At 38.0% G+C, this 24,632-nt stretch overlaps 1 protein-coding gene across 2 annotated transcripts; it reads left to right on the top strand.

The window, feature by feature from the left end:
* Positions 1 to 16,642: 16,642 nt before the first annotated feature.
* usf2l (upstream transcription factor 2, c-fos interacting-like) lies at positions 16,643 to 24,375 on the top strand. Of its 2 annotated transcripts, none has more exons than XM_079469052.1 (10): positions 16,643 to 16,754; positions 17,068 to 17,108; positions 17,275 to 17,387; positions 18,695 to 18,799; positions 19,042 to 19,204; positions 19,344 to 19,431; positions 21,461 to 21,519; positions 22,211 to 22,305; positions 22,452 to 22,580; positions 23,465 to 24,375. In XM_079469052.1, exons 1-10 carry the CDS (start codon positions 16,717 to 16,719, stop codon positions 23,552 to 23,554), a joined length of 921 nt encoding a protein of 306 aa, XP_079325178.1. In that variant the 5' UTR covers positions 16,643 to 16,716; the 3' UTR covers positions 23,555 to 24,375. The 2 variants fall into 2 exon arrangements, with proteins under 2 accessions (XP_079325178.1, XP_079325177.1); XM_079469051.1 differs by having other exon boundaries at positions 16,655 to 16,754; positions 19,344 to 19,458.
* The last annotated feature ends 257 nt before the right edge of the window (positions 24,376 to 24,632 follow it).

Raw genomic sequence — 24,632 nt, 5'->3', positions numbered from 1 at the left:
CTCTGTATTTATTAATTAATATAAATAGTATGATTAAAAATATGATTACATTGAAAGTTAATTCAGGGGAAGTGTTTCATTAATTTGTAAGTTTGTAAGCAAGAGTCTTTCTACTACTTGTAGGTTGATTTTGTTTCAGATTTTGGCGTATCCTTTGCGAAAACTAACATAACTTTTAATAAATGTAGTGACTGTTTAGGGTGTATTGATAATTGTTAATATAACGATGGGTTTACTACACATATTATGGTTAGAATATGGTTACCGTAGTAAGTCTTTGTTGAATGAAAAATGAGAAACAAACTGTAAACAAAGTATGTCATTGTCTATGTATTTATTTAACGTCCTTTACTTGTTTTTATTTAATGTTTTTGTCATTATTAAAATTATTTTATCATTTTTTACCCTACTTCTTTCTATTACCGTTATTTAGTCCAGGGATTTTCAATCTGTGATCCGGGGCCCTTCAGAATGTTCTAAGAGAAAATATTGGAGAAATATAAAGATAAAAGAAAAATTACAGAAGTCTACTGAACATTATTACTGTTTCATATAAATCTGTACATTTTAATTTCTAAGTGAAGAAAGAAAATTTATAAAACAGTAAAAAAACTGTATATGAATATAAAAAACGACAACATAAGCAGACATAACCAACATAAAATGACAACAATAAACAACAGATTTTTACACACTTAAATGTCACGTTTCTAGACATTAAATTACTGGCAAGCAAAACAGCTGTCTGGGTCCTCTATGCTGCCCTAAAAACCATGCAGGACACCACGTTTGCCATTGCCAACAAATCCACAGCAAGATTTGAATAAAATTCGGCACTTGCTGCATTCCTTTACTTCAAAGGGAACCCGTAATTGAGCCTTTGATGCTTCATTCCACTTTTTCCAGTTCACAACACCTGTGGCCATAAACACAGACAAGATAAATATTATTAAGAATGCATAATTCTATAGACTTAAATATTTCAAATGCAGGCAGTACATTAGACTCCATACATGTTAAAAGATTCAAGATGGAATTTCACAAAACCCTTTTTACAAAGGAAATACAGTTTTGTAACATGCATGACATGAATACACTTACTGTCAAGCCAGGCAAAGTGTGCCTTCCTTTGAAAGAAGGGTGTGCGCACAAGTGCATTGAAGCATCTGCAGGTGAGACCAAGGGTCATGTATGCTGCATCTCCATCCTGTTGGACTACTTCTAGGAGAATCCTGAGGCGGTGGTGCAGCGGTCAGTGGGACGACGGTCAGGTCGGCATTGTGCCCGTCAGCAGGGTATCGGTTGGCCGAGGCAGTGTGGAGCCCGTCAACAGGGCAACGTTCGGCTGAGGTGGTGGTGCAGCAGTCAGTGGGAAGACGGTCGACTGAGGCGCAGTGGTGGCAGTCAGCAAGGCATCGGTTGGCTGAGGTGGCAGGGCCCCAGTCAACAGGGTAAATGAGGCTGGGTTGGATGGATGAGGCTGGGTTGGTGATGAGTCTGTTGAATGGTTTGCAATGTGTGCCAGCAACTGTGCCCGATTTAACACAGTCACTGAACAGTAGCAATAGTGAAAGTGGTATTTTGCCCGACAATTTAAATTACATTTTATGATTGTGAAATCTGAAAGGATCAAAAGATCAACCAATGTTAAATGAATTTGTATACATTCTAGTCACAAATAATGAGATTAAAAGCATGCACAGTGTTTTTTTGCTGTATTTTAACCAGATTTACCAAATAAAGTAATAAAAAAACTAAAGACTTACCCTGATGTATCACTGCCATCTGAATGTGATTTTTAATGTGATAGTACACCAGCTGTGGCATGCTGGTGTACTTACAGGAAGGGCACTGACTTGTACATTCCTTTAACAATTTCTCACACTCCCCTTTGGTTAACACGGTTTTATGCATTTTATCAGTGAGAAACAAGGAAAACCTGCAATGCCAAGGTTCAGCAAACAAAAATAAGTGGGCTACAGAATGTCGATCAGAATTTTATCAGATTTATTAACAAGTTAAGTTTCATTACAGTGCATTTTAAATCTGGAATGGAGAGTCAATCAGACGTTGTTTCTTTTAAACAAAAACAATTGTATCCATTAATAACATATATTTCCGACTGCTATGTATAAAAAAAACATTGACTCATCATCTCAAGTTAATAATGTGGTATTTAGAGGGTTTTGCATCTGAACTATTCAATTGAAATGATACATACAGAAGAATCGACGTCATTACTTGTGTTTAACCAATAACGCAAGGTTAGGACGAGACGACACATAGACCCGCCCTTAATATTACCCCACCCATTGACCAATGAGACGCGTAGGGAGCGGAGCACAACCTTGATCTCCACCCCCATATTTAGCACCGCCCCGTACTGCAGCCTGCAGTCAGGTGTACTTGATCCATGCGCAACCGTGCAGAAAATAAGAACTACCACTAGATGGCAGGCTTACGGAAAACATAGGTGCTGGTCATATCATTAGAATATCATCAAAAAGTTGATGCATTTCACTATTTCCATTAAAAAGTGAAACTTGTAAATTATATGAATTCCTTACACGCAGACTGATATATTTCAAATGTTTATTTATTTTAACTGTGATGATTATAACTGACAACTAATTAAAATACCAAATTGATAAAGCGTTTTAATCTCAAAGACAAAGCATTTTCTCATAAAGTGAATAGATGCAGTTATTACAGTTACAGTGCAGTAGATGAGTTAATGCAGTTATTAAAGTTACAGTGCAGTAGATGAGTCAATGCAGTTATTACAGTTACAGTGCAGTAGATGAGTTAATGCAGTTATTACAGTTACAGTGCAGTAGATGAGTTAATGCAGTTATTAAAGTTACAGTGCAGTAGAGTTAATGCAGTTATTACAGTTACAGTGCAGTAGATGAGTTAATGCAGTTATTAAAGTTACAGTGCAGTAGAGTTAATGCAGTTATTACAGTTACAGTGCAGTAGATGAGTTAATGCAGTTATTACAGTTACAGTGCAGTAGAGTTAATGCAGTTATTACAGTTACAGTGCAGTAGATGAGTTAATGCAGTTATTACAGTTACAGTGCAGTAGATGAGTTAATGCAGTTATTAAAGTTACAGTGCAGTAGAGTTAATGCAGTTATTACAGTTACAGTGCAGTAGATGAGTTAATGCAGTTATTACAGTTACAGTGCAGTAGATGAGTTAATGCAGTTATTAAAGTTACAGTGCAGTAGATGAGTTAATGCAGTTATTAAAGTTACAGTGCAGTAGAGTTAATGCAGTTATTACAGTTACAGTGCAGTAGATGAGTTAATGCAGTTATTACAGTTACAGTGCAGTAGATGAGTTAATGCAGTTATTAAAGTTACAGTGCAGTAGAGTTAATGCAGTTATTACAGTTACAGTGCAGTAGATGAGTTAATGCAGTTATTAAAGTTACAGTGCAGTAGAGTTAATGCAGTTATTACAGTTACAGTGCAGTAGATGAGTTAATGCAGTTATTACAGTTACAGTGCAGTAGATGAGTTAATGCAGTTATTAAAGTTACAGTGCAGTAGATGAGTTAATGCAGTTATTAAAGTTACAGTGCAGTAGAGTTAATGCAGTTATTACAGTTACAGTGCAGTAGATGAGTTAATGCAGTTATTACAGTTACAGTGCAGTAGGTAAGTTAATGCAGTTATTAAAGTTACAGTGCAGTAGAGTTAATGCAGTTATTACAGTTACAGTGCAGTAGATGAGTTAATGCAGTTATTACAGTTACAGTGCAGTAGATGAGTTAATGCAGTTATTACAGTTACAGTGCAGTAGATGAGTTAATGCAGTTATTACAGTTACAGTGCAGTAGATGAGTTAATGCAGTTATTAAAGTTACAGTGCAGTAGAGTTAATGCAGTTATTACAGTTACAGTGCAGTAGATGAGTTAATGCAGTTATTACAGTTACAGTGCAGTAGAGTTAATGCAGTTATTACAGTTACAGTGCAGTAGATGAGTTAATGCAGTTATTACAGTTACAGTGCAGTAGATGAGTTAATGCAGTTATTAAAGTTACAGAGCAGTAGAGTTAATGCAGTTATTACAGTTACAGTGCAGTAGAGTTAATGCAGTTATTACAGTTACAGTGCAGTAGATGAGTTAATGCAGTTATTACAGTTACAGTGCAGTAGAGTTAATGCAGTTATTACAGTTACAGTGCAGTAGAGTTAATGCAGTTATTACAGTTACAGTGCAGTAGATGAGTTAATGCAGTTATTAAAGTTACAGTGCAGTAGAGTTAATGCAGTTATTACAGTTACAGTGCAGTAGATGAGTTAATGCAGTTATTACAGTTACAGTGCAGTAGATGAGTTAATGCAGTTATTAAAGTTACAGTGCAGTAGAGTTAATGCAGTTATTACAGTTACAGTGCAGTAGATGAGTTAATGCAGTTATTACAGTTACAGTGCAGTAGATGAATTAATGCAGTTATTACAGTTACAGTGCAGTAGATGAGTTAATGCAGTTATTACAGTTACAGTGCAGTAGAGTTAATGCAGTTATTACAGTTACAGTGCAGTAGATGAGTTAATGCAGTTATTAAAGTTACAGTGCAGTAGATGAGTTAATGCAGTTATTAAAGTTACAGTGCAGTAGAGTTAATGCAGTTATTACAGTTACAGTGCAGTAGACGAGTTAATGCAGTACCAGTACACAGTTCTGTAGTGCAGATGATGCAGTGTGTGTATGTTTATCTTGCCTGAATCAGAATTTAATTTATATTATATCATTTACTTTTTCTGTGCTGTGATGCTGACGGAAACCAGACTGATAATTGCCCAGATTGCCATTTGAGTTTAGGAATTTGTTCAGCTGATTGAAGACAACCTTTTCAATGATCTTGCCTATGAAGGAAGATTTGATGGTCTGTAGTTAGACAGTACATTTTTGTCTAGATTGCTCTTATTTTAGTAAAGGCTTGACAAATGCAGTTTTTAGGGACTCTGGGAAAGTTTCTGAGAGAAATAAAGTATTTACTATTTTTTAAAAGATCTGCTTCTAAACAGTTAAACACTTTTTTGAAAAAGGATGTGGGGAGTGTGTCCAGGTTGCATGTTGAGGACTTAAGATGCCAAAGTTTTCTGATCAAACTTTACAAATTTCTTAGATTGTTGTAATAAAGTCAGACTAATGCAATAACTGCATTAACTCATCTACTGCACTGTAACTGTAATAACTGCATCTATTCACTTTATGAGAAAATGCTTTGTCTTTGAGATTAAAACGCCTTATCAATTTGGTATTTTAATTAGTTGTCAGTTATAATCATCACAGTTAAAATAAATAAACATTTGAAATATATCAGTCTGCGTGTAATGAATTCATATAATTTACAAGTTTCACTTTTTAATGGAAATAGTGAAATGCATCAACTTTTTGATGATATTCTAATGATATGACCAGCACCTATGGTTTCCGTAAGCCTGCCATCTAGTGGTAGTTCTTATTTTCTGCACGGTTGCGCATGGATCTGCAGTTGCGTGTGTGTGGACTGTCCAATGCAAAACCGCGTAAAGAAAGTCTCAAAATCCAATTTTTTTTTTATTCAGTATTAACAATATAATACAACAACATCTGTTTTTGCCAGGGTTGACACATAAAATACATTACTAAAACAGGCATACAAGACAAACAATAACCACAAAATAAAATACAAATAAATAAAAAGAGACCAAATTACATAAAGGGGTGCAAATTAAACATATTTAGAGAGTACAAGATCAGCCTTTCTATTTTTAAGACCTTTTACAGTGGTGTGATATTGTTTTAGCTCTGCTAAAAGGTGTTCAAAATTTGGCTTGGACTGTGCCCATTTTTTCTTATGAATGTGGAATTTTCCTAAGACTAAAAACAATTGGACAAAAAAAGAAAAATCCTTATCTGTTCCACCATCATCAAAGTAAATAAACACATCTTTGCCACTCAATGTTAAAGTTTGTCCAGTTTTACATCTTATATAGTTTTCAACATCTCTCCAAAATATCTTACTGTATGTACAATCATAAAACAGATGACAAATTGTTTCATCATAATTACCACAAAAGGTACAGGAATATTCAATATCAATTTTAAATCTCTCTAAAGTTTTCTTTGCTGGGTATATTCTATGTACAATTTTATAAGACACCTCCTTTATTTTATTATTTAAGAGGAACTTGTCCCCAATTAACCACATTCTTTCCCATTTGATTTCTTCAAACTGAGAAGCCCAAAAGGATCTTGCTGCAGGAAGTGTTTTAGTGTGCATTAGATTCCTAATGTATTTGTTTGGGCATTGTTTGGTAGTGATGTCAATGTTGCCAATGAAAATTTCTTGTTTAGTCAAATAACTGCCACTTACAAAAGTTGAATTATATTTAAAAATCTGAATGATATGTCTTGGCACAGCATCAAAAACGATAGCATACTCCCTAGGAGAGACATGAAATTTAGCTTTTGAAAGAAACTCGTCATATGTTAGTAACTGACCTTCTGTGTTCATAAGTTGTTTAACTAATATAATGTTGTTATCAACCCATCTTTGGTAATATATAGATTTATTTTTATATTGAATATTCCTGTTGTTCCAAATATAACAGTTCGTGGGAGAAAAATTGTGTTTGTAGACAATTTTCCAGGCTAACAGGGCATGCTTGTGAAAGTTGGCCAACTTCACAGGTAATTTCTCAATTTTAAAATCACATTTCAACAAGAAGTTTAATCCTCCAAGTGAATCAAAAATCTGTTTGGGAAAGGTGTTCCAAATGCTCTCTGCTTCCTTAATTAAATTACTTAACCATCTCACCAAAAAGGAATTACTTAAGGTTTCAAAAGTCAACACTTCAAGACCACCATCTTTCCTTAAATTACATAAAATATCTTTACGTAAATAATGGGATCTATTCCTCCAAATGAAATTAAATAAGATCTTATCAAGTTTTTTATATACACTAGCTGGCATTCCCATGGATAAAGATAGATATACGGCACGTGATATCCCTTCTGCCTTAGACAATAACACTCTGCCATTCAGTGACAAGTCCCTCATCAACCATATATTAAATCTTTTCCTTATTTTCTCTATTATGGGGTCAAAATTGAGATTGCAACGCCTTTTTTCATTTTTATCAATGATAACCCCCAAGTATGTTATTGTATTTTTAACAGGAATGCCACTTATCTCTGATAAGTCACATTCCTTTAGTGACAACAAGGCGGATTTATTTAGATTCATTCTTAAACCCGAGACTTCTGAGAATTTTGTGATAGAACCAATTGCTTTGATAACCTCGTGTTTATTACGGAGAAATAATGCCGTGTCATCCGCTAACTGTGAAATTTTAAATTCTGTACCTAATGCCAATATACCTTGGAACTGGGCATTTTTAATATGTCTGGCCATGATTTGTGTAACAAGGAGAAAAAGAAAAGGGCTAAGGGGACATCCTTGTCGTATTCCACGACCGACCTCAAATCTAGGGGTTGTGCCATGAGCAAGTTTAACTGAGCTGTTACATCCTCTGTATAGAGTTTGAATAGCCTTTAAAAACTGTTCTCCAAAACCAAAGCATTTGATCGTTTTTAACATAAATTGATGACTAACTGTGTCAAATGCTTTATAAAAATCGACAAATAGTACAAAACTATCATCTACTATGTATTCATTGTAATCAATCATATCCAAAATCAAACGTATATTATTACCTATATTCCGGCCTGGCATAAAGCCTGATTGTTCTTCATCAATTATTTCATCTAACCCTGATTTTAATCTTTTAGCAAAAATTTGTGCAAATATTTTAGCATCATTATTCAATAAACTAATTGGTCTCCAATTTTCAATACTTAATTTATCTTTGTTTGGTTTGGGTATCAGTTTAATAAGTCCTTGTCGCATAGTAGGTGGGAGTTCCCCTTTCTTAATGGCTTCTATATAAACTTTAACTAAAAAAGGAGCTAACAATTGATCAAAAACCTTGTAGAATTCACTTATGAGCCCATCATTCCCTGGCGATTTATTTTCTTTTAGAGAGGCAATACATTTTTGCACTTCTGATAAACAAATCTCTCTGTCACAAACCAATTTAAAGCCATCGTCAATGACATCAATATAATTTTGTTTACTTTTAAGGAAGAGATCCATGTTTTTTGCATTTTCGACATCAGTGGAGTATAATCCTTGATAAAAATCAGCAACGTATTTTGATATCTGGATCTTATCATCACAGACAACATCATTGATTTTCAGTTTACTTAGAGATGATACTTCAAAGTTTCTTTTTTCTAGATTAAAGAAATATTTAGTGCATTTTTCCCCTTTTTCAAGCCATTTCCTCCTAGATCTGACAAAAGCCCCTTTAGCTTTGTTTTCATACATCTTGTCCAATTTAAGCTGTAAAGAAGTTAGTTCTGTAAATTCACATCCAGTCAAATTAACTTTCTCTGACAGCTTTATTAATCTAGTGATAACTCTAGATTCTTCCTCTTTCTTGTCTTTGGCTATTTTCTTCCCTAGTATTATAGCTAACTTACGAACTTCAAATTTCATTAGCTCCCAGCAGCTTCCAAAGTTATCATCAAGATTAGCTTTTCTCCAATATTTTCCAATTATCACAGCGGCATCATCCTTAAATTGTTTATTATGTTATAGCATTTGGTTAAGTTTCCAATAATCACTGTTTGGTCTGTAACTAAGTATTATTAAATCTATCTTTATATAAATGGCTTGGTGATCTGTGAGAACAGTAGGTTCTATATGAACTGAAACCCTCTTGTCATCGATCTCCGAAGAGATCAACCAGAAATCTATACGGGACTGCTGTGACCTATCTTTATTACTCCAAGTATCTAGCTTTTGTTGGGATTTTTGTGTCTCCAGATATCGACAAGACTCATCCTTTGACATACATTCTCCAACTCATCTGAAGAACTATTTCTTGGAGGCCATCTATCCAGATTTCCATCCATAACCGTATTAAAATCACCTCCCCATATAATCTTGGCAGTAGGAAAAGTTGTAATCAGCTGGTTCATTTTATTTTCTATTGTTGTAAATAATATCTTGTTGTCTTTTTTGTTGTTACACGCATAGATGTTTATAATAATGAATTGTGAATGATCTACATTAACAACCAGTATTACCCATCTCCCATTTGAATCTGCTAAATGTTTAATGATGTGCCCTTTAAAGTTTCCCTGTAAAATAGCGACCCCTGCTGACCGGTTACTCCCAAATGAAAACCATATATTTTTTTCCCATTGACTCTTCCAAAAAGAAATATCCGAATTAGTAGCATGAGTCTCTTGTATAAAATAAAAATCAGCACCTTTGTTTTGAAAAAATAAAAATAAACATTTCCTTTTCAATTGGTCTCTAGCACCTCTGGCATTTACAGATAAAACAGATACAGACATAAAAGCTCAGAACAAATAACGTTAACTGTATGAACTTCTTTGCAAAAACTGCAGAGATAACTGCTCTAATGTAATCATTAGCTGCCTCAATGCCCCTTATTAAACATGGGGGGTTACCTTAAGATATGGTTGCACTTCAACAGAGCATATAGGATCTTTCCTTTTCAGGTGTCATTAATTTCGTTTCCATTCACAAATGCTCTGATCCCCACAAAATAAGCCTTCTCTTCTCTCTTTCTTGCCGCTTCTACAGTTGGCCAGAGCCGGCCGCGAATGGCTCTGTCTTCAGCGGTCAGGTCTTCTTTGAAACGAAGCTTCTTGCTGCTCAGGAACTCACTCTTCTTAGATGCCCTCCAGATTAAGTCTCTCGCTGTTCTCGATACAAACCGGATGATCACTGGCCTTGGTTGCTGATTGAAATTGACATCTTTGCGTCTCCCAATTCTGTGGACAACGTCGATTGCCTCCATCACTGCTCCAGCCTCACTAGCCGATAACACCGCACGGCAAACCTCTTGCACACGAGACTTCAAGTTGTCATCCTCTCTCTCTGGGATCCCGTTCAAACGTAGGTTCTGTCTTCGGCTGTACCGATCACTCTCATTTACTTTAGTTTCCATTTCGCTGACTTTTCTCTGGAGTGTCTCACATGAAGCTTTTAAGACGATATTCTGCTTTTTCAGATCTGCCACTTCTTTATGACAAAAGTCCAAAGACTTTTTCAAACCATCTATCTGGACTGTGTTGTAGTGTACCGCCTTGTCTGTCTGATCCGCCCGTTCGTTTATCTTGTCGATGACGGCAGAGATGATGGTATCCTGAAGTTCCAGAAGTGATGGCTGTTCTTCGTTGCCTCTTGCCTTTTTCAGTTGAGGTTTTGTAGGCGTGTTAGGAGGTGAGACACACTCCTCAGAAACACTGGCCTGGCATGCATACGAGTGTATTTCTCGGGCAGTCCGTTTCTCCTTATTTGTCACCACTTCCATTGCGCAGTTATGCTAGCTGCAGAGTTAGTAATGACTAGCTTGAATAGTAAGATGCTATTTTTTCCGAGAACCGGTAGAAAAAAAGTATGGAATGCAATATAACACTGCAGTCGAGCAATCAGTGGAGAGAAAAAAAACACTTTTAGAGGCAAAATTAAATTCTAAATGTTAATTTGAGCAGCAATCTTCAACAGTCGTAACAGGACTACTCAAAACGCGTCTGGTCTCACCGCCATCTTGAATCGGCCCTCAAAATCCAAATGAACCGAACAGGATGTATGAACGCGCGTCACAGGATCCACAAATGCACAACTTCTCATTGGTATGCGCAAAATCAATATACATGAACACAAAATAAAACATTGCGATCACAAATCTGCCTCTATTTGTACAAATCGCTTCGTGTTTATTCAAATCTAAATTTCACAGAATCAAATCATAAGGCATTTGTTTGTGAATCGTAAAATACAAATGAAACGTGTATCACGTTCACGGATGACTGTGCGTGCACTTGTTAATCATTTTGAGTCGAAATTCATCCCATAGCGAGGCGGCTGTGTCGGATTGAGCAGTCGAGCGCAGTTGCTCTACTCCGACTGCGCTGTTCAAAAGCGTGATGGGAAACGACTGACTGACGACACAGCTTCATGCTCATTGGCTGAGAATGTCAACTGATACATTTTCTCTTTATTCAAAGAATTAGATTACGCATCTGTTTATTTATATTGAAGGATTTTTATTGTGATTTTTATTGTGGTTTAAACGTGCTTTTAAATTTAATATGCTTTATGATTTCATTATTGATCACTAACTATACATAATATGTTGAAAATATAACCAGTGTGTGAGTTAAGTTAAGGGCTGATTTGGAGTGAGCTTGCTGTACCAGAATAATATGTGTGTGTGTGTAAAGATCAGATTACTCAGAGCTCGTCGGAATTTGGTGAGGTGTGGGGTTTCGTGTGATGCTCCACAAATGGTCGGGGAAAGCAGTGTGAGCTAGTTGGCTGAGCAGAACTAAGGAGAGAAAGCGGATTGGACGTGTGCCCAGGCTTCCCCGACCCCCAGCTAAGAAAAGACACCACAAGGATTATAAATACCATGTAAAAATTGTTCTTCTGTGTGGGTCCTTTGTAAAACGTCGGTTCTTTGTGTGCGACGTGTGCGTCTGAGGCAGCCCACCCAGCAGCTGTTGTATTTTTGAAACTTCTGATCAATAAACTTCAAGATTTTACTTTGACTGGCCTCTCTCCAATTCTGAACACGCAGAACATTGAAGAAATGTTCATCAATATTTACATGCAAACTAAACAAAAACAAAACACGCCTGGTGAAGTTAAGAATTAGGACATCATTAGAATTCTTCCTTGTTGTAATTTTCTCTTTATTCTATTGTATGTTTGTGTGAATTAATAAACCAATCCATTAAAAATATACATGCACACATACATATCTAAATGGACTGTTTAGTCATTATGCCTCATCTTTGTGTGGTTTCATCTGAGAAGTGTCTGGGTCTTAAAACAAGGGAAGAAAATGTTTGCTACAATACAGCTTTGACTTGCATGGTATGGAAAAATACTATGGACGTGAAATGGTGGCAGAAACTTGCTTATTATTAAATATGATAAACATTTGTTATGACCTCTGTCTCTCAAAAGCAACTTGCTATTTACTTCATTTACCATTTGTTTATACAATCCTTGAAAATGTCTTACATGTTGTTGTGTAAGCTGTTTATTTGGACATTCAGTGATTATTATTGCAACCATCTTCATGTAAAAACAGTGGTATTTCGATTACATCCACTTCATAAAACGCGAACGCGATCTCCTCCATTGTTCACGTTTGCAAGCGACAAAACAGCGAGATTCACGAAGTGTCCGACTTCAAAGGTCTTTTTTGACCCCTCCCCTTACTGCAGCCGCCTACATTACAGGCGCATCTCAAACAAGCCTACTTTTAAAAAACTGTATTTCAGAAGGAATCAGCCCGGTTAATCCTCCTGGAAACATTTTGGCTTATATTGTATATACCCAGGGGCGCAACTACTCAATGTTAGGGGGTATGCAGAAACAGTTTTGGCGCCCCCCCTGCTAAATAAAAAAGTGTGCCGGACATCATCATGTATGGGCTTGAAATAATAAAAGTTTATTTTAAAAGTATATAAGTCAGCTACTGTAAGCCTACCATAATTATATGGTATATGAGCACAAATATATATCACTGCTATGCCGATGACACACAACTCTACTTGTCATTTCAACCGGACGATCCGACGGTCGCTGCTCGCATTGCGGCATGCCTGAGTGACATCTCGCTTTGGATGAAGGATCATCACCTGCAGCTAAACCTTGCAAAAACGGAACTGCTTGTGATCCCGGCCAACCCAAAGATTCACCACAACCATGCCATTCAACTAGGCTCATCAACTATTACACCGTCCAGCACAGCCAGAAACCTGGGAGTGGTAATCGATGATCGGCTTAACCTCACAAGTCATGTTGCCAGCACCACCCGGTCCTGTAGATTCAACCTCTACAACATTAGGAAAATTAGACCTTTCCTATCAGAGCACTCTACGCAAGTCCTAGTCCAGCCTCTTGTCCTGTCCAAACTGGATTATTGCAATGCGCTTCAGGCTGGACTTCCTACTTGCACAATCAAACCACTCCAGATGATCCAGAATGCGGTGGCAAGAGTGGTCTTCAATGAACCGAAGAGAGCGCATGTTACTCCGCTCTTCATCCGGTTACACTGGCTCCCTGTTGCCGCCCGCATAGAGTTCAAAGCTTTGCTCCTGGCCTACAAGACCAACACCGGATCTGCACCATCATATCTCCACTCGCTAATGCAGATCTATGTTCCTGCCAGATCACTGCGGTCTGCAAGGGAACAACGACTAGTGGTACCATCCCAAAAAGTCACTCTCCCGTACCTTCTCTGGATCTGTTCCACATTGGTGGAATGATCTACCAGCTGCTACAAGATCAGCAGACTCGATTGCCATCTTTAAAAAACGCATCTCTTCCGTCAACACGTCGCTGATTGATTTTTCCTAATTCTCTTCCCTTTCCTTCTTTATAAAAAAAAAAACCTTACTAACCCCACTATTCTTAGCTTTTTATACTGTGCTAGGCTTTAATGGACTAGTTTGATGCACTTATGTATTTTGTTGCCTATGTTGTTATAATTGCTTCCAATGTTTCCTCATCTGTAAGTCGCTTTGGATAAAAGCGTCTGCTAAATGACTAAATGTCTAAATATAAAAATGTATTCATGGAAATTTCTCTGCCATTTCTTGTTTATTTTAAAAAGTACAAATATGACACACACATACTGTCGGGTCTCCGGTATAGCGCCTGTGGGCTTTTTTTCCACTTATGTCTTGATGCTTTTTTCCTGCCATTCACGCACATTGTTTGCTCCATTATTAGTTTACACTCTTCACCTGGGGTTTTCTGATTTTCCCGCTCTTTCTCCAGCTGATCCTTGTTTTCTCTCAGCTCACTTTCCTTTATATTCCTTATGTTTCCTCTTGTCTGGGTCAGTCCGTTTGGTTTAATCACCTAAGGTTGTCCTGTCCTGTCCTGTCCTGTCCTGTCCTGTCCTGTCCTGTCCTGTCCTGTCCGTACATGTCCTGTCCTGTCCTGTCCTGTCCTGTCCGTACATGTCCTGTCCTGTCCTGTCCTGTCCGTACATGTCCTGTCCTGTCCGTACATGTCCTGTCCTGTCCGTACATGTCCTGTCCTGTCCGTACATGTCCTGTCCTGTCAGTACATGTCCTGTCCTGTCAGTACATCGTCTTGTCCTGTCAGTACATGTCCTGTCCTGTCAGTACATGTCCTGTCCTGTCAGTACATGTCATGTCCTGTCAGTACATGTACATGTCCTGTCCTGTCAGTACATGTCCTGTCCTGTCAGTACATGTACATGTCCTGTCCTGTCAGTACATGTCCTGTCCTGTCAGTACATCGTCCTGTCCTGTCAGTACATCGTCCTGTCTTGTCAGTACATCGTCCTGTCTTGTCAGTACATCGTCCTGTCTTGTCAGTACATCGTCCTGTCTTGTCAGTACATCGTCCTGTCTTGTCAGTACATCGTCTTGTCTTGTCAGTACATGTCTCTTGACATCGTCTTGTCTTGTCAGTACATGTCTCTTGACATCGTCTTGTCTTGTCAGTACATGTCCTGTCTTGTCAGTACATCGTCCTGTCTTGTCAGTACATCGTCTTGTCTTGTCAGTACATCGTCTTGTCTTGTCAGTACATCGTCTTGTCTTGTCAGTACATGTCTCTTGACATCGTCTTGTCTTGTCAGTACATGTCTCTTGACATCGTCTTGTCTTGTCAGTACATGTCTCTTGACATCGTCTTGTCTTGTCAGTACATGTCTCTTGACATCGTCTTGTCTTGTCAGTACATGTCTCTTGACATCGTCTTGTCTTGTCAGTACATGTCTCTTGACATCGTCTTGTATTGTCAGTACATGTCTATTGACATCGTCTTGTCTTGTCCAGGCTCCAGAGCTGTTAATCTACACCAGATATCTATCTCTGCCTTGCTCCCTGTTAAATCTGGAGTTCCCGACTGCCATTATCTCTGCTCAAGGGACCTCATTGCTACCTTCTGATGCCTGTGGGATCTGCTGGTTTGCCACACAGAATCACACCAGTAGATACGCCGTCCTCAAGTGGATTTGTCCGTGGCCCTCGCTGGGTGGAATTACTTTGCTTTGCCTTGCTTTCAGCAGGTGGATTTTCCTTTGACCACGCTAGGCGGACTTTATTTGCGTTTACCTGCATTCAGCAGGAGGATTTTGTCTTGGCCCACGCTGGGCGGAATTACTTATTTTTTGAGTCAACTCTTATTTTCCCCCCTACTGGAATACGCACCTCTTGGTGCAGTCCCCTGATTCTCCTGGCCGAGCGCTCGAGCCTTATTGACTGTTGCTATTTTTGACTTTCACCATTACTGTCTGTGTCAATTATTCACTGTGCAGGCTTTCTGTGCTGGTTTAATAAAGTCTCCATTCTCCTGCATTTGACTCTTGAGTCGTTCATAACACATACATATAGAGAAGTAATTACAGGTTCACATCTCTCTCTCTTTAAAGGTCTGTGCTGATATACATACATACATACATACACATATAGCACGGATCTTTAAAGAGAGAGAAATGTGGCCCTTCCAGCTTCCATGTCACCCAGCAGATGTAAAGAGCCTGTATGTCTGACAACACAGCTGAGCTAATGGTAAAAAAATCTATGATAAACCAGCCTTATTGCATAAGTAATGTTCTAGTCATTTATTGTGCATGCTACCTTATATTTACCAGTTCTTATTTTACTTTAATAAAATTGAGATATTTCATGAATGGCATTGGTACAATAGGGTTTAACCAAAATCTAAATGTAGATATCAGCAGCAACATTATTTTGCATTAAGTTAGCAAACACTTGCCAGTCAACATTTATATTTGCAAGCCTCCAAGTTTGGTGGCAAATCTATTCATGATTCCGACGGTCGGGTGCTCAGCAAGCTCACTAGCTAACGTTAGTCTGTTAACATGATTATTGTATTTGCAAGAATAGACGTTACATTCTGAATGCTACCTGTTGCCTTTCACCATCCACGTATTTAGCTGCTGTCGCATCCCTTGACAGGCCGTCTCCTTTTTCTATCTTTCTTTTTCTATGTTTAGCCCCCGTAGGCTTTTTTGTTTAATCCATCTTTATCAAATTCAAATTTCAACGACAACTCACGTACTTAAAATGAAAATGAAAATATGAACTGTATACAACAACATATTATACATTTGTATAAAATTCCATATATATAAGAAAAAGTGGACTCAAGGTATACCAAATTTTACACATTTTATTAATGACTTCAAATTGTATATAGATCTCTTGCATAACACAAAAAAGCACTGAAAACATTTAATGGTCTGAAAACATTTACATTTATTTAAATTCCTTCAAAAGTTTGAACACGGAAATAAAGAATTGAACTTGAAGTAACTCATTAAAACAAGATTGCGATTGAGACCAGTCTGATTTGAATAAACTCGGGTTTGTCTCATTTACACGGCGTTGCGCAGACAGATCAGCGTATGACATTAAAGTATCGCGAGGGCGTGTGAAAGGTCCGCACCGAAAACACAGATCTCGCGATACTCGCTGTCATTGGTTTACCCAGCTCCGCATGAAGTAGAAAGAAGCCTCACATGACCCGAATGTTTGTTCCCGTGATCCACAGATCCACTCGCCTCGCGTGTCAGCTGTAGTTACATGCACTGATGGACACGTTGGAGCACAACTTACACACTTCACTGAGGTAATGCATTTTTCATAAATAGGCTTGTCATGCGGAATATAAAATGCATGGATTAAATTGCATGCTGTGTTGAGAAAAAGTTGAATGCAATGAATGCATTGGCGCTTGATCATCTAGCAGGTGATATCTATTTCTATTTGTCAAAACAAAACTTTTGGGAGTTGCTTTGTAACTTTTTGATGTTTAAATCGTAAAGTTCTTGATGAAAATGATGTGCATGTAGTGTTTTTCTTTTAACATTTGTGTGTAAGGAACTATTCTTTTGGTATTATAAATGTTGCATGAACAACTTTTTAATACTTTCTCTCTACAGCCATAAACAACAAGAAAGGAAGGTTGTACAGATACCTGGAGGTATGCCATTTATTCACAATGTTTGACTTTTCTAAAACTCCTCTGTGTTCCTGAAATGTTTGCTTTATATGAGTAGTCGACATGAAACTTTAACCCGTGACTGTCTTGTACAGCTTTTTTTCAGTATCTTTTCGTTATATGTAAGTTGTGTGCTGCTGTGTTTCAGTGATGTGTGTGCTGGGGGATAAAGTCACTGCAGTCACAAGTGTTTCTCAACCTTCAGCTTCGCTCGGTGGCAATTTTCACTATCGGTTTCATGCAGAAAATACCGGCGGACAGGTGGGCTTGATTTTCAACATCATCTCATCATTTCGACGTACTCTGTCTGGTTTGATTGCTGAAGAATAGAACGTCTCTTCAGTTGTTAAATCTCAGGAAGCTGCCAAAACCATGCAACGCTCACAATTCTCTGGAATTAAAGTCGTTTTTTATAATAACCGTAATGTGGGGTACACATACCGATTTGTATTTCTGCATAAATATGCAGTCCTTGGACTGAACAAAAAAATACTGTATTCTATTTTGCTGTGATAGTATTTTTATTACAACTAGAAGTCCCTTCTAGTTCTGATAGTTTAGGGGGAAATCTGTTTAAGTTGCTTAAAAAATGTGACAAAACTCTCAAATTACTTACATTTACATCTTACATCTTGTCTTTTAGCAGACGCCTTTATCCAAAGCGACTTATAAAAAAGTTCAGGGAGCAATAAGCGATATGTCATAAAAGAGCAATAGTACATTAGGTGCTAGTACAAGGTTACTAGTTTGTACTTAATTTATACAAAATATATTGATATATATATATATTTACATATATACATTTGTATTTTGAGGCAGAATATGAGCTTCACTTATTAGCAGCATCAATCATGTGATTTCAATCTCTGGTTGGGATTGGCACTGGGCCTGTGTCACATGTCGGTCAGCAGGCGAGTCATATGACGGGCGATTGGGCAGAGGTCCTGTTAGAGGGTATTTCACAAATACGTATTCTTTTCGCAAACAAGTGTGCTGTTCTAGACCTTTAAATTAAATCATCTACAGACTTCTGCACATCCTGCAGGGGTGATTATAAAATCGATGAAGAATTCAGTCATGCTGTGTGCTTAAACCGTATTCCTGAGAACCTTAGGGAATCGTCGCTGAACTCTTTAAGTATGTGTCTTGTTCTGTCGTCATTATTTAAAACAAAGAAATAACATGTAAATTGTGTTTTCCATTTCATACAGCTGGCCTTCATACAACGTTTGATAGTTTATAGTGTTGCTGTTTGTCAATCTTTTAGAAATGACAAACAGATAGTCCGTAATATACCAAAAAGCAAATCATACGAGTTGTGTACTGAATTAACTGAAAAAAAGTCACACTTCCGGTTGTACATCATCACATGAGATTATTGGATTTGAGAGCTTTACATTTGGGAGTAGTTCTTAACACAAATCCATCATCGGTCGCTGTTCAAAAAGTCTCATTTTGTGTTCTACCGAAAAACAAATTATTGTGTACAGGAGTTCATTTTCAACTGAACTATTTAAATACTGTTCTAATGCAAAGATGCATTGAAGATCTCTCTGTCTTCTCATCAGGTGACTTATCGAGTGGTTCAGGTATCAGATGGTCCGAGTCGAGGAGCAGAGGTTAATGTTCTGTCATCAGCCAACCTCATCGGAGGCCGTCAGGCTGTTACACAGGTACAGAATCAACACATCTTGCACCATGGCAACCGACTCACTCCCAGCATCAGCACCACTTTCACTTAATGTCCCGATTGCCTCGTAGTTCTTTATTGCGCTGAAATGTTTAGTGGCCTGACTCTCATAAAACAGCTGGCAGAACATGACAACACATCAGAAAAGACGATAAATAGTATACTGATCGATGACTAAGAGCCAATATAACGGATTGTAACCATTACACACCTGTTGTCTCTCAGACAGTAATTCAAAACCCCTTTCGGAATGATGACAGCGCTGTTGGAGAATATACCGGGGAGGACGCACCATGTACATATTTCCCAGAAGCCTCTGTGAGCGAGGGAACGGCCACAGCTCTGCCCATGCAGGCTGCCGGTGACCCCTCACTCACGCAAACCACAGGTACATGGGTTTTCCTTTCAGAACCCGAAAAGTAAAACCACAACAGGCCTAAGCAATTACTCAGATTAAAATCTAAACCATAATTCGGCCTTGTCATAAAACACACGCATGAAAATAAATGTGCTTCTGTCCGCTTTAGGTCAGTTTTACGTCATGATGACCCCTCCGGAGATTCTGCATTCTGCCCCACAGAGGACTATAGCTCCACGGACTCATGCATACACTGCGCAAGTACCAAAAGAGACAACAAACAGGTTTTATCTTGTTTGTTGGCTTCAAGAATGGATTTTTTAATAACAAAAGGGGTCATTTCGGTTGAATTTGTATAAACTAATCTGTAAGAGACTGAGCAATAAACATGGTAAAACGGTATTTCTCAAACGCGAGTGTTGCGGCATTAATGCCGGATCCAATATAGTCAGTGTCATACTGATAGTGATGTCATACTGAGACAAAATCTGACAATAAACATTTTGGCAGCTTTTATTCTGTGGTTAAATTGGGATTTGTTATGTGTCGGGGATTGTGGGGATGGGTATACGAAGCTTTTAATAGTATGAATTGACACACTGTTAAAGATAAGTCGAGAGAGCCCTTTGCTATGAACAATACAATGCTGATCAAACTCATTCTGGATGCCAGCAGTTTACAAAGCTACATGTAAGAATAAAATCGTCAATATCAAATATCTTCATTTAGTTTGATCCACAGCATTGTATGACCTGTGTATTTACACTACTTTTTCTGTCAAAACATCATACGACATTCACAACGATTGAGATGACCCATTACCTTCATCATTGCTGGCGCACACACCATGAACTAACGGCATGAAAGCAGGGCTTCTGGCAGGATCATGTGTTCACATTCAGTGAAAAATGATCTGAGAGCATGTTTGTTTTTCGCTTTAAAGGTGGAAGCGGAAGTATTGTGTAAATAGATGATGTTGCTCATGCGCTTGTGCTGTCGCAACATCCCTCATCCACCAAAATACACTCGGTGGCTTGAAGAAATATCCCGCTGAAGAATCACGTGTCTGTCGAGTGGTTTTTCAGCTTCTTTGATTATTTTGCTTGGATACGTAAAGCTTTGTGCTATTTTGGATTTTCACATCTGCAGCACAATGATTGAGTTACACAACAGTTTGAATCCTAAATCTCAAAGGTTATTAGACTCGGGGATCTGAGCCACTGCGCAGAATGCTAACATACTGTGTATTGTACTGTAGAAAAGGCCGGGGCAAGTTGTCACAAGAGCTATATCCTAGTAGCTATAAGGTTTAAAGTTCATTACAAATTACACCATTTTTTTAACTATAACAATTTTTACGTTAACTATATAACAAAGATATAGTTTAATAAAACTTTAACATCTTTGCAGAACAAAAGTACCCTTTATTCTGATCTGGATAAAACAAACCCGATTTGACTTGTGTTTTAAATGATACATGTACAATTCATGAATATTTGTTTGCCAAAACAAGGGTTTACTTATTTTTGCTGTTTTATGGCTTGTTTTGTGTTTCGTGATCGTTGTAGTATTATGAAAAGTCTACAATACTCTGTGACAACTTACCCCATATAGTGTGGTCAGGAGGTCAACATTTGTTTAATCAACTCTATACTTTTTACCCTGATCAATAATAGTTGAAATGATCTTTTGTGTGTGAAAATTGTTTTTTTAAGTATGTACAGAAAGCAACCCTACATTACAGGTCTTGAGAAGGAGACCGCCCGTTGTGTACATTTAAGTTGAGTCAAATCCACTGTCTTTGTTGTTTTGCATTAGCAGGGATAAGGCGTCTCTCGCCTCTTCTGTGGCGTCTTGCGAGACGTTTTAGCTCTGTGTTGTGTACTCTGCCCTCTGAGGTGTGACAGACGGCGTCGTGACTTGATTAAAGTGAACCTGAGGGAAGATTCCTCGCAGTGAACAGTTGTGTCATTAGACCGGAGCATTAGACTCGCAGACGGCAGCTGCTTCTCCGTACTCTCATTTATAACGTAATGAACATGGGCTGAGACTCCCCGGAGATCAGCGGGGAAGGGCACAGGGATGTATGCCAATTCACACCAATGAGGTTGGCGTGCTGAGAAGTTGACCAACGTGCTGTTTGCAGAGCAGGGGCGCTCGATGGCTAACACCACACTGATGTATATTTGGGGTCTTAAAGAAAAGGTTATGGATGTTTATGCATGCGAGGTGAAGAAATGCAAGAAATAATGGTTGTTTAAATGTCATCTTTTATTACTTCTATAGGAAACTGGATAGTCCACGCACCCCTACAGACGAAAGGAGAAGAGCACAACATAATGAAGGTTCCTGCATTTACTTTCTGTTTTATTCAACAGTATTTCTACATTGCTTTTCACAGTTTTACATTGTTGTAAAGCAGCGTTGCAGGAAAACCACGTTCGCACAAACACAAGAAAATCGGACAATTCTGAAATATATCGATATTAATATCTATATAATAGTTTTTCTATGTACACTATAGGGTATAGCAATAGAGATTATTTTCCTTAGCGATACTAACTGAAAAACAATTCCCTGGAGGTTTGTAATATAAACATTTTGTATTTCTAATGCTTTTGAGCACATATGTGTGTATCATAAAATGTATATTATGTAAAATATAAAAGTTATAGGTTTTTAAGCAGCAAGGTAACAGAACTGATGACAACCACATCCGTTTCAAGAAGTGTTTCTCTCGATCTTAGTATGTGTTTTACTCCAGGCCAGACGCATTCAACGGATTCCTTCACATCTTCGCTGATTTGTTTGAAAATCTTGTGTCAGGGGTATAAACGTGTTCTTGAATTAAGATGTGTTTCACAACTCTCCGAATGCTATGCATTTACAGGTAGCTGTGTACAAAGACAAATTCTGCAAATGCCAGAGGGCATTGACATGCACCTGCCAGTAGAGGACAGTATAGGGTTGATAGACTGAAGCAGGTTTTTTTCTTTTGACCTCGGTTCTTATCACCTTCACGTTTGCCGCGTCCAGTGGAGAGACGACGGCGAGACAAAATCAACAACTGGATTGTGACTCTTTCGAAGATCATCCCTGACTGCAGCACGGAGAGCACCAAGACCAGCGCGGTGAGAGATGGCATATTGCATGATGGGAGAATGTTTATCGATGGCTTTTTTGGTAGAGCTGTAAAGGACTTGGGTTTCGAATCCGAAGTAACATGCACGTACTGATACGTTTTGACGATATTACATGTGGTTGGTCTTTTTCTCAGAGTAAAGGTGGGATTTTATCGAAGGCGTGCGACTACATCGGTGAGCTTCAGGAACATAACCAGCATCTACAGGAGACGTTGAGAGGCTTTGAGAGAGTACAGATGGACCACGATCTGCTCAGACAACAGGTACTGCACGCCGAGTCTTCACTGATCTGTGATTGGTCAGTGACCCTGTGATGTAATCACATCCCTTCTTTGCTCCGATGTCTCCATTTCTCCAACGTGTATTGTTCTTCTGAATTGCATTTATGATGTCATTTTATTACACTAAACAAACCATTTAGGCACTATAATTCATATTTACAATATTTGGTTGTTGTATTTTTAGTTTTAATCCAAAGCAAGCTAGGGAAATCCTGTTTAAGCAACGCAATATAATGACAATTCGTGACTAATTTATGAGGTGGCAAATTCAAATACATTTGTACGATGAGCATTAGTACATTTTAGTTCAGTTTGATCTGCTTTCGTGTCATTGACGGTCGTGTTTCTAAAAGATCATACGTGTTTGCACATTCGAATATAGCCTATTGGAAAATATTGACCAATTCTTATGAGATCAAACTGGTTTAAGTTACACCCACTTTATGATCTTCATTATACATTTTCTTAAATGCTAATATTTGCATCCATGACTTAAAGGGACAGTTTACCCAAACCTTCGAGTTGTTTAAAATCTGGATAGATTTCTTTGTTCCGATGAACACAGAGAAAGATATTTGGATGAACGCTTGTTGACCAAACAGTTCTTGGTCTCCATTGACAATAACAGTAGCAAAATTACTTTAGAAAAGTTTTTTGAAGAATGTAGGACAGCAAACAGTTCCTGGTCACTTTTGACTACTATGGTAGTCAAATGGTCAATGATGGTGGCCAAGAACTGGTCATTCATCCAAATATCTTTCTCTGTGTTCACAAGGCCCTCGATCTTTTGAGATACTATTTCAACAATTTAGCTCATCTGATCGATTTAGATCAAACATCAACATTTCCTATCTTGTGGGTTTCAGTTGCAGGAGCTGAAGAGCGATAATATTCTTCTCCGATCGCAGCTGGAGCGGCACAGCATTGAGGCCATCCCTGATGCTTCTGCACAATGACCTCAGACTGAGAACTTCTGGGAAAGAAAGAGACGAACAGTGCAGCACAGGACATGCTGCAGTATTGGGCTCTCAAGAGCTCGTCTCTCAGTGTCTGGACACTCACTGCACACGGGGTCAAAGGTCAAGACATCATCATTTCACTCTTCACTATTTATTCGTCCTTACACACGGACTAAACTGTGACACGCACAAGCTTTTATTTATGTGGTTTTATCCTCTTTTATTGTTCAAGATTTCACTTTGCTTTGCTTCCTCTAACTTTCTCAGTTTTTGGTGATAGTTTTGTTGTTGTGCTTTAGTTGTTTGTTCAATCTCCCAGCTTGGTGTTTGGGTAAAATCACTGTGGGATGAAACCATCCCTGAATAAAATGCCATTATTATGTTCAAAAGCAGATGCAAAGCACCTGTACGGTCCTCTGACGCAGGAAAATGAGCTCCGTCCGGGAGGATTAGTTTCTTGATCACCTTCAAAAGACTTTAGTGAACATAGCGAAATATATTGGAAAAGTAACCCAAGTTATTTGCTTAACACTGGACATCTCAAGATTCTGTTTCGATGATGAAACACCAAATGTTTTTTACTATGTGATGGAGTATTATTGTTTGAACCAAAAGACTGAAGAGCAGTCTCATTGACTCTCATTTAGTTTTTTGATATTTCAGTTTGTTCTGTCAGTGTTTTTGGCAGATATTAGCTAAACGCTGTGTGTTTGGATCATGGAGTGTGATGTAGTGAAGACATATTTACTTGAATCACTTTTCTAAATGCCAATATACTTCAATACACTTACATTTTAAATGTATAACTACTCTCACCCATGATGATTGTTTTGTTATTTACTGTGCAACACTTTTGAGTGGTTTTATGCACTTCAATATTTCAATCAATGAGAGTTGCACAGACAAATTCATCATGCAGCTTTTCAATGTGGGTAAATAAATGTTCTTTTTTGGAAAATAAAAACGCAAGGAATTAAAGGGACGGTTCACCCAAGAATGAAAATTCTGTCAACATTTACTTACACTCGGGTCGTTCCAAACCTGTTAAAATGTCTTTGTTGTGCTAAACACAAAG

The sequence above is a fragment of the Barbatula barbatula genome, assembly GCF_947034865.1.
Source record: "Barbatula barbatula genome assembly, chromosome: 12".
In the NCBI taxonomy this organism is placed as follows: Eukaryota; Metazoa; Chordata; class Actinopteri; order Cypriniformes; family Nemacheilidae; genus Barbatula; species Barbatula barbatula.
The sequence above is the reverse complement of the archived record's forward strand: the minus strand, read 5'-3'. Positions and strand labels throughout refer to the sequence as shown.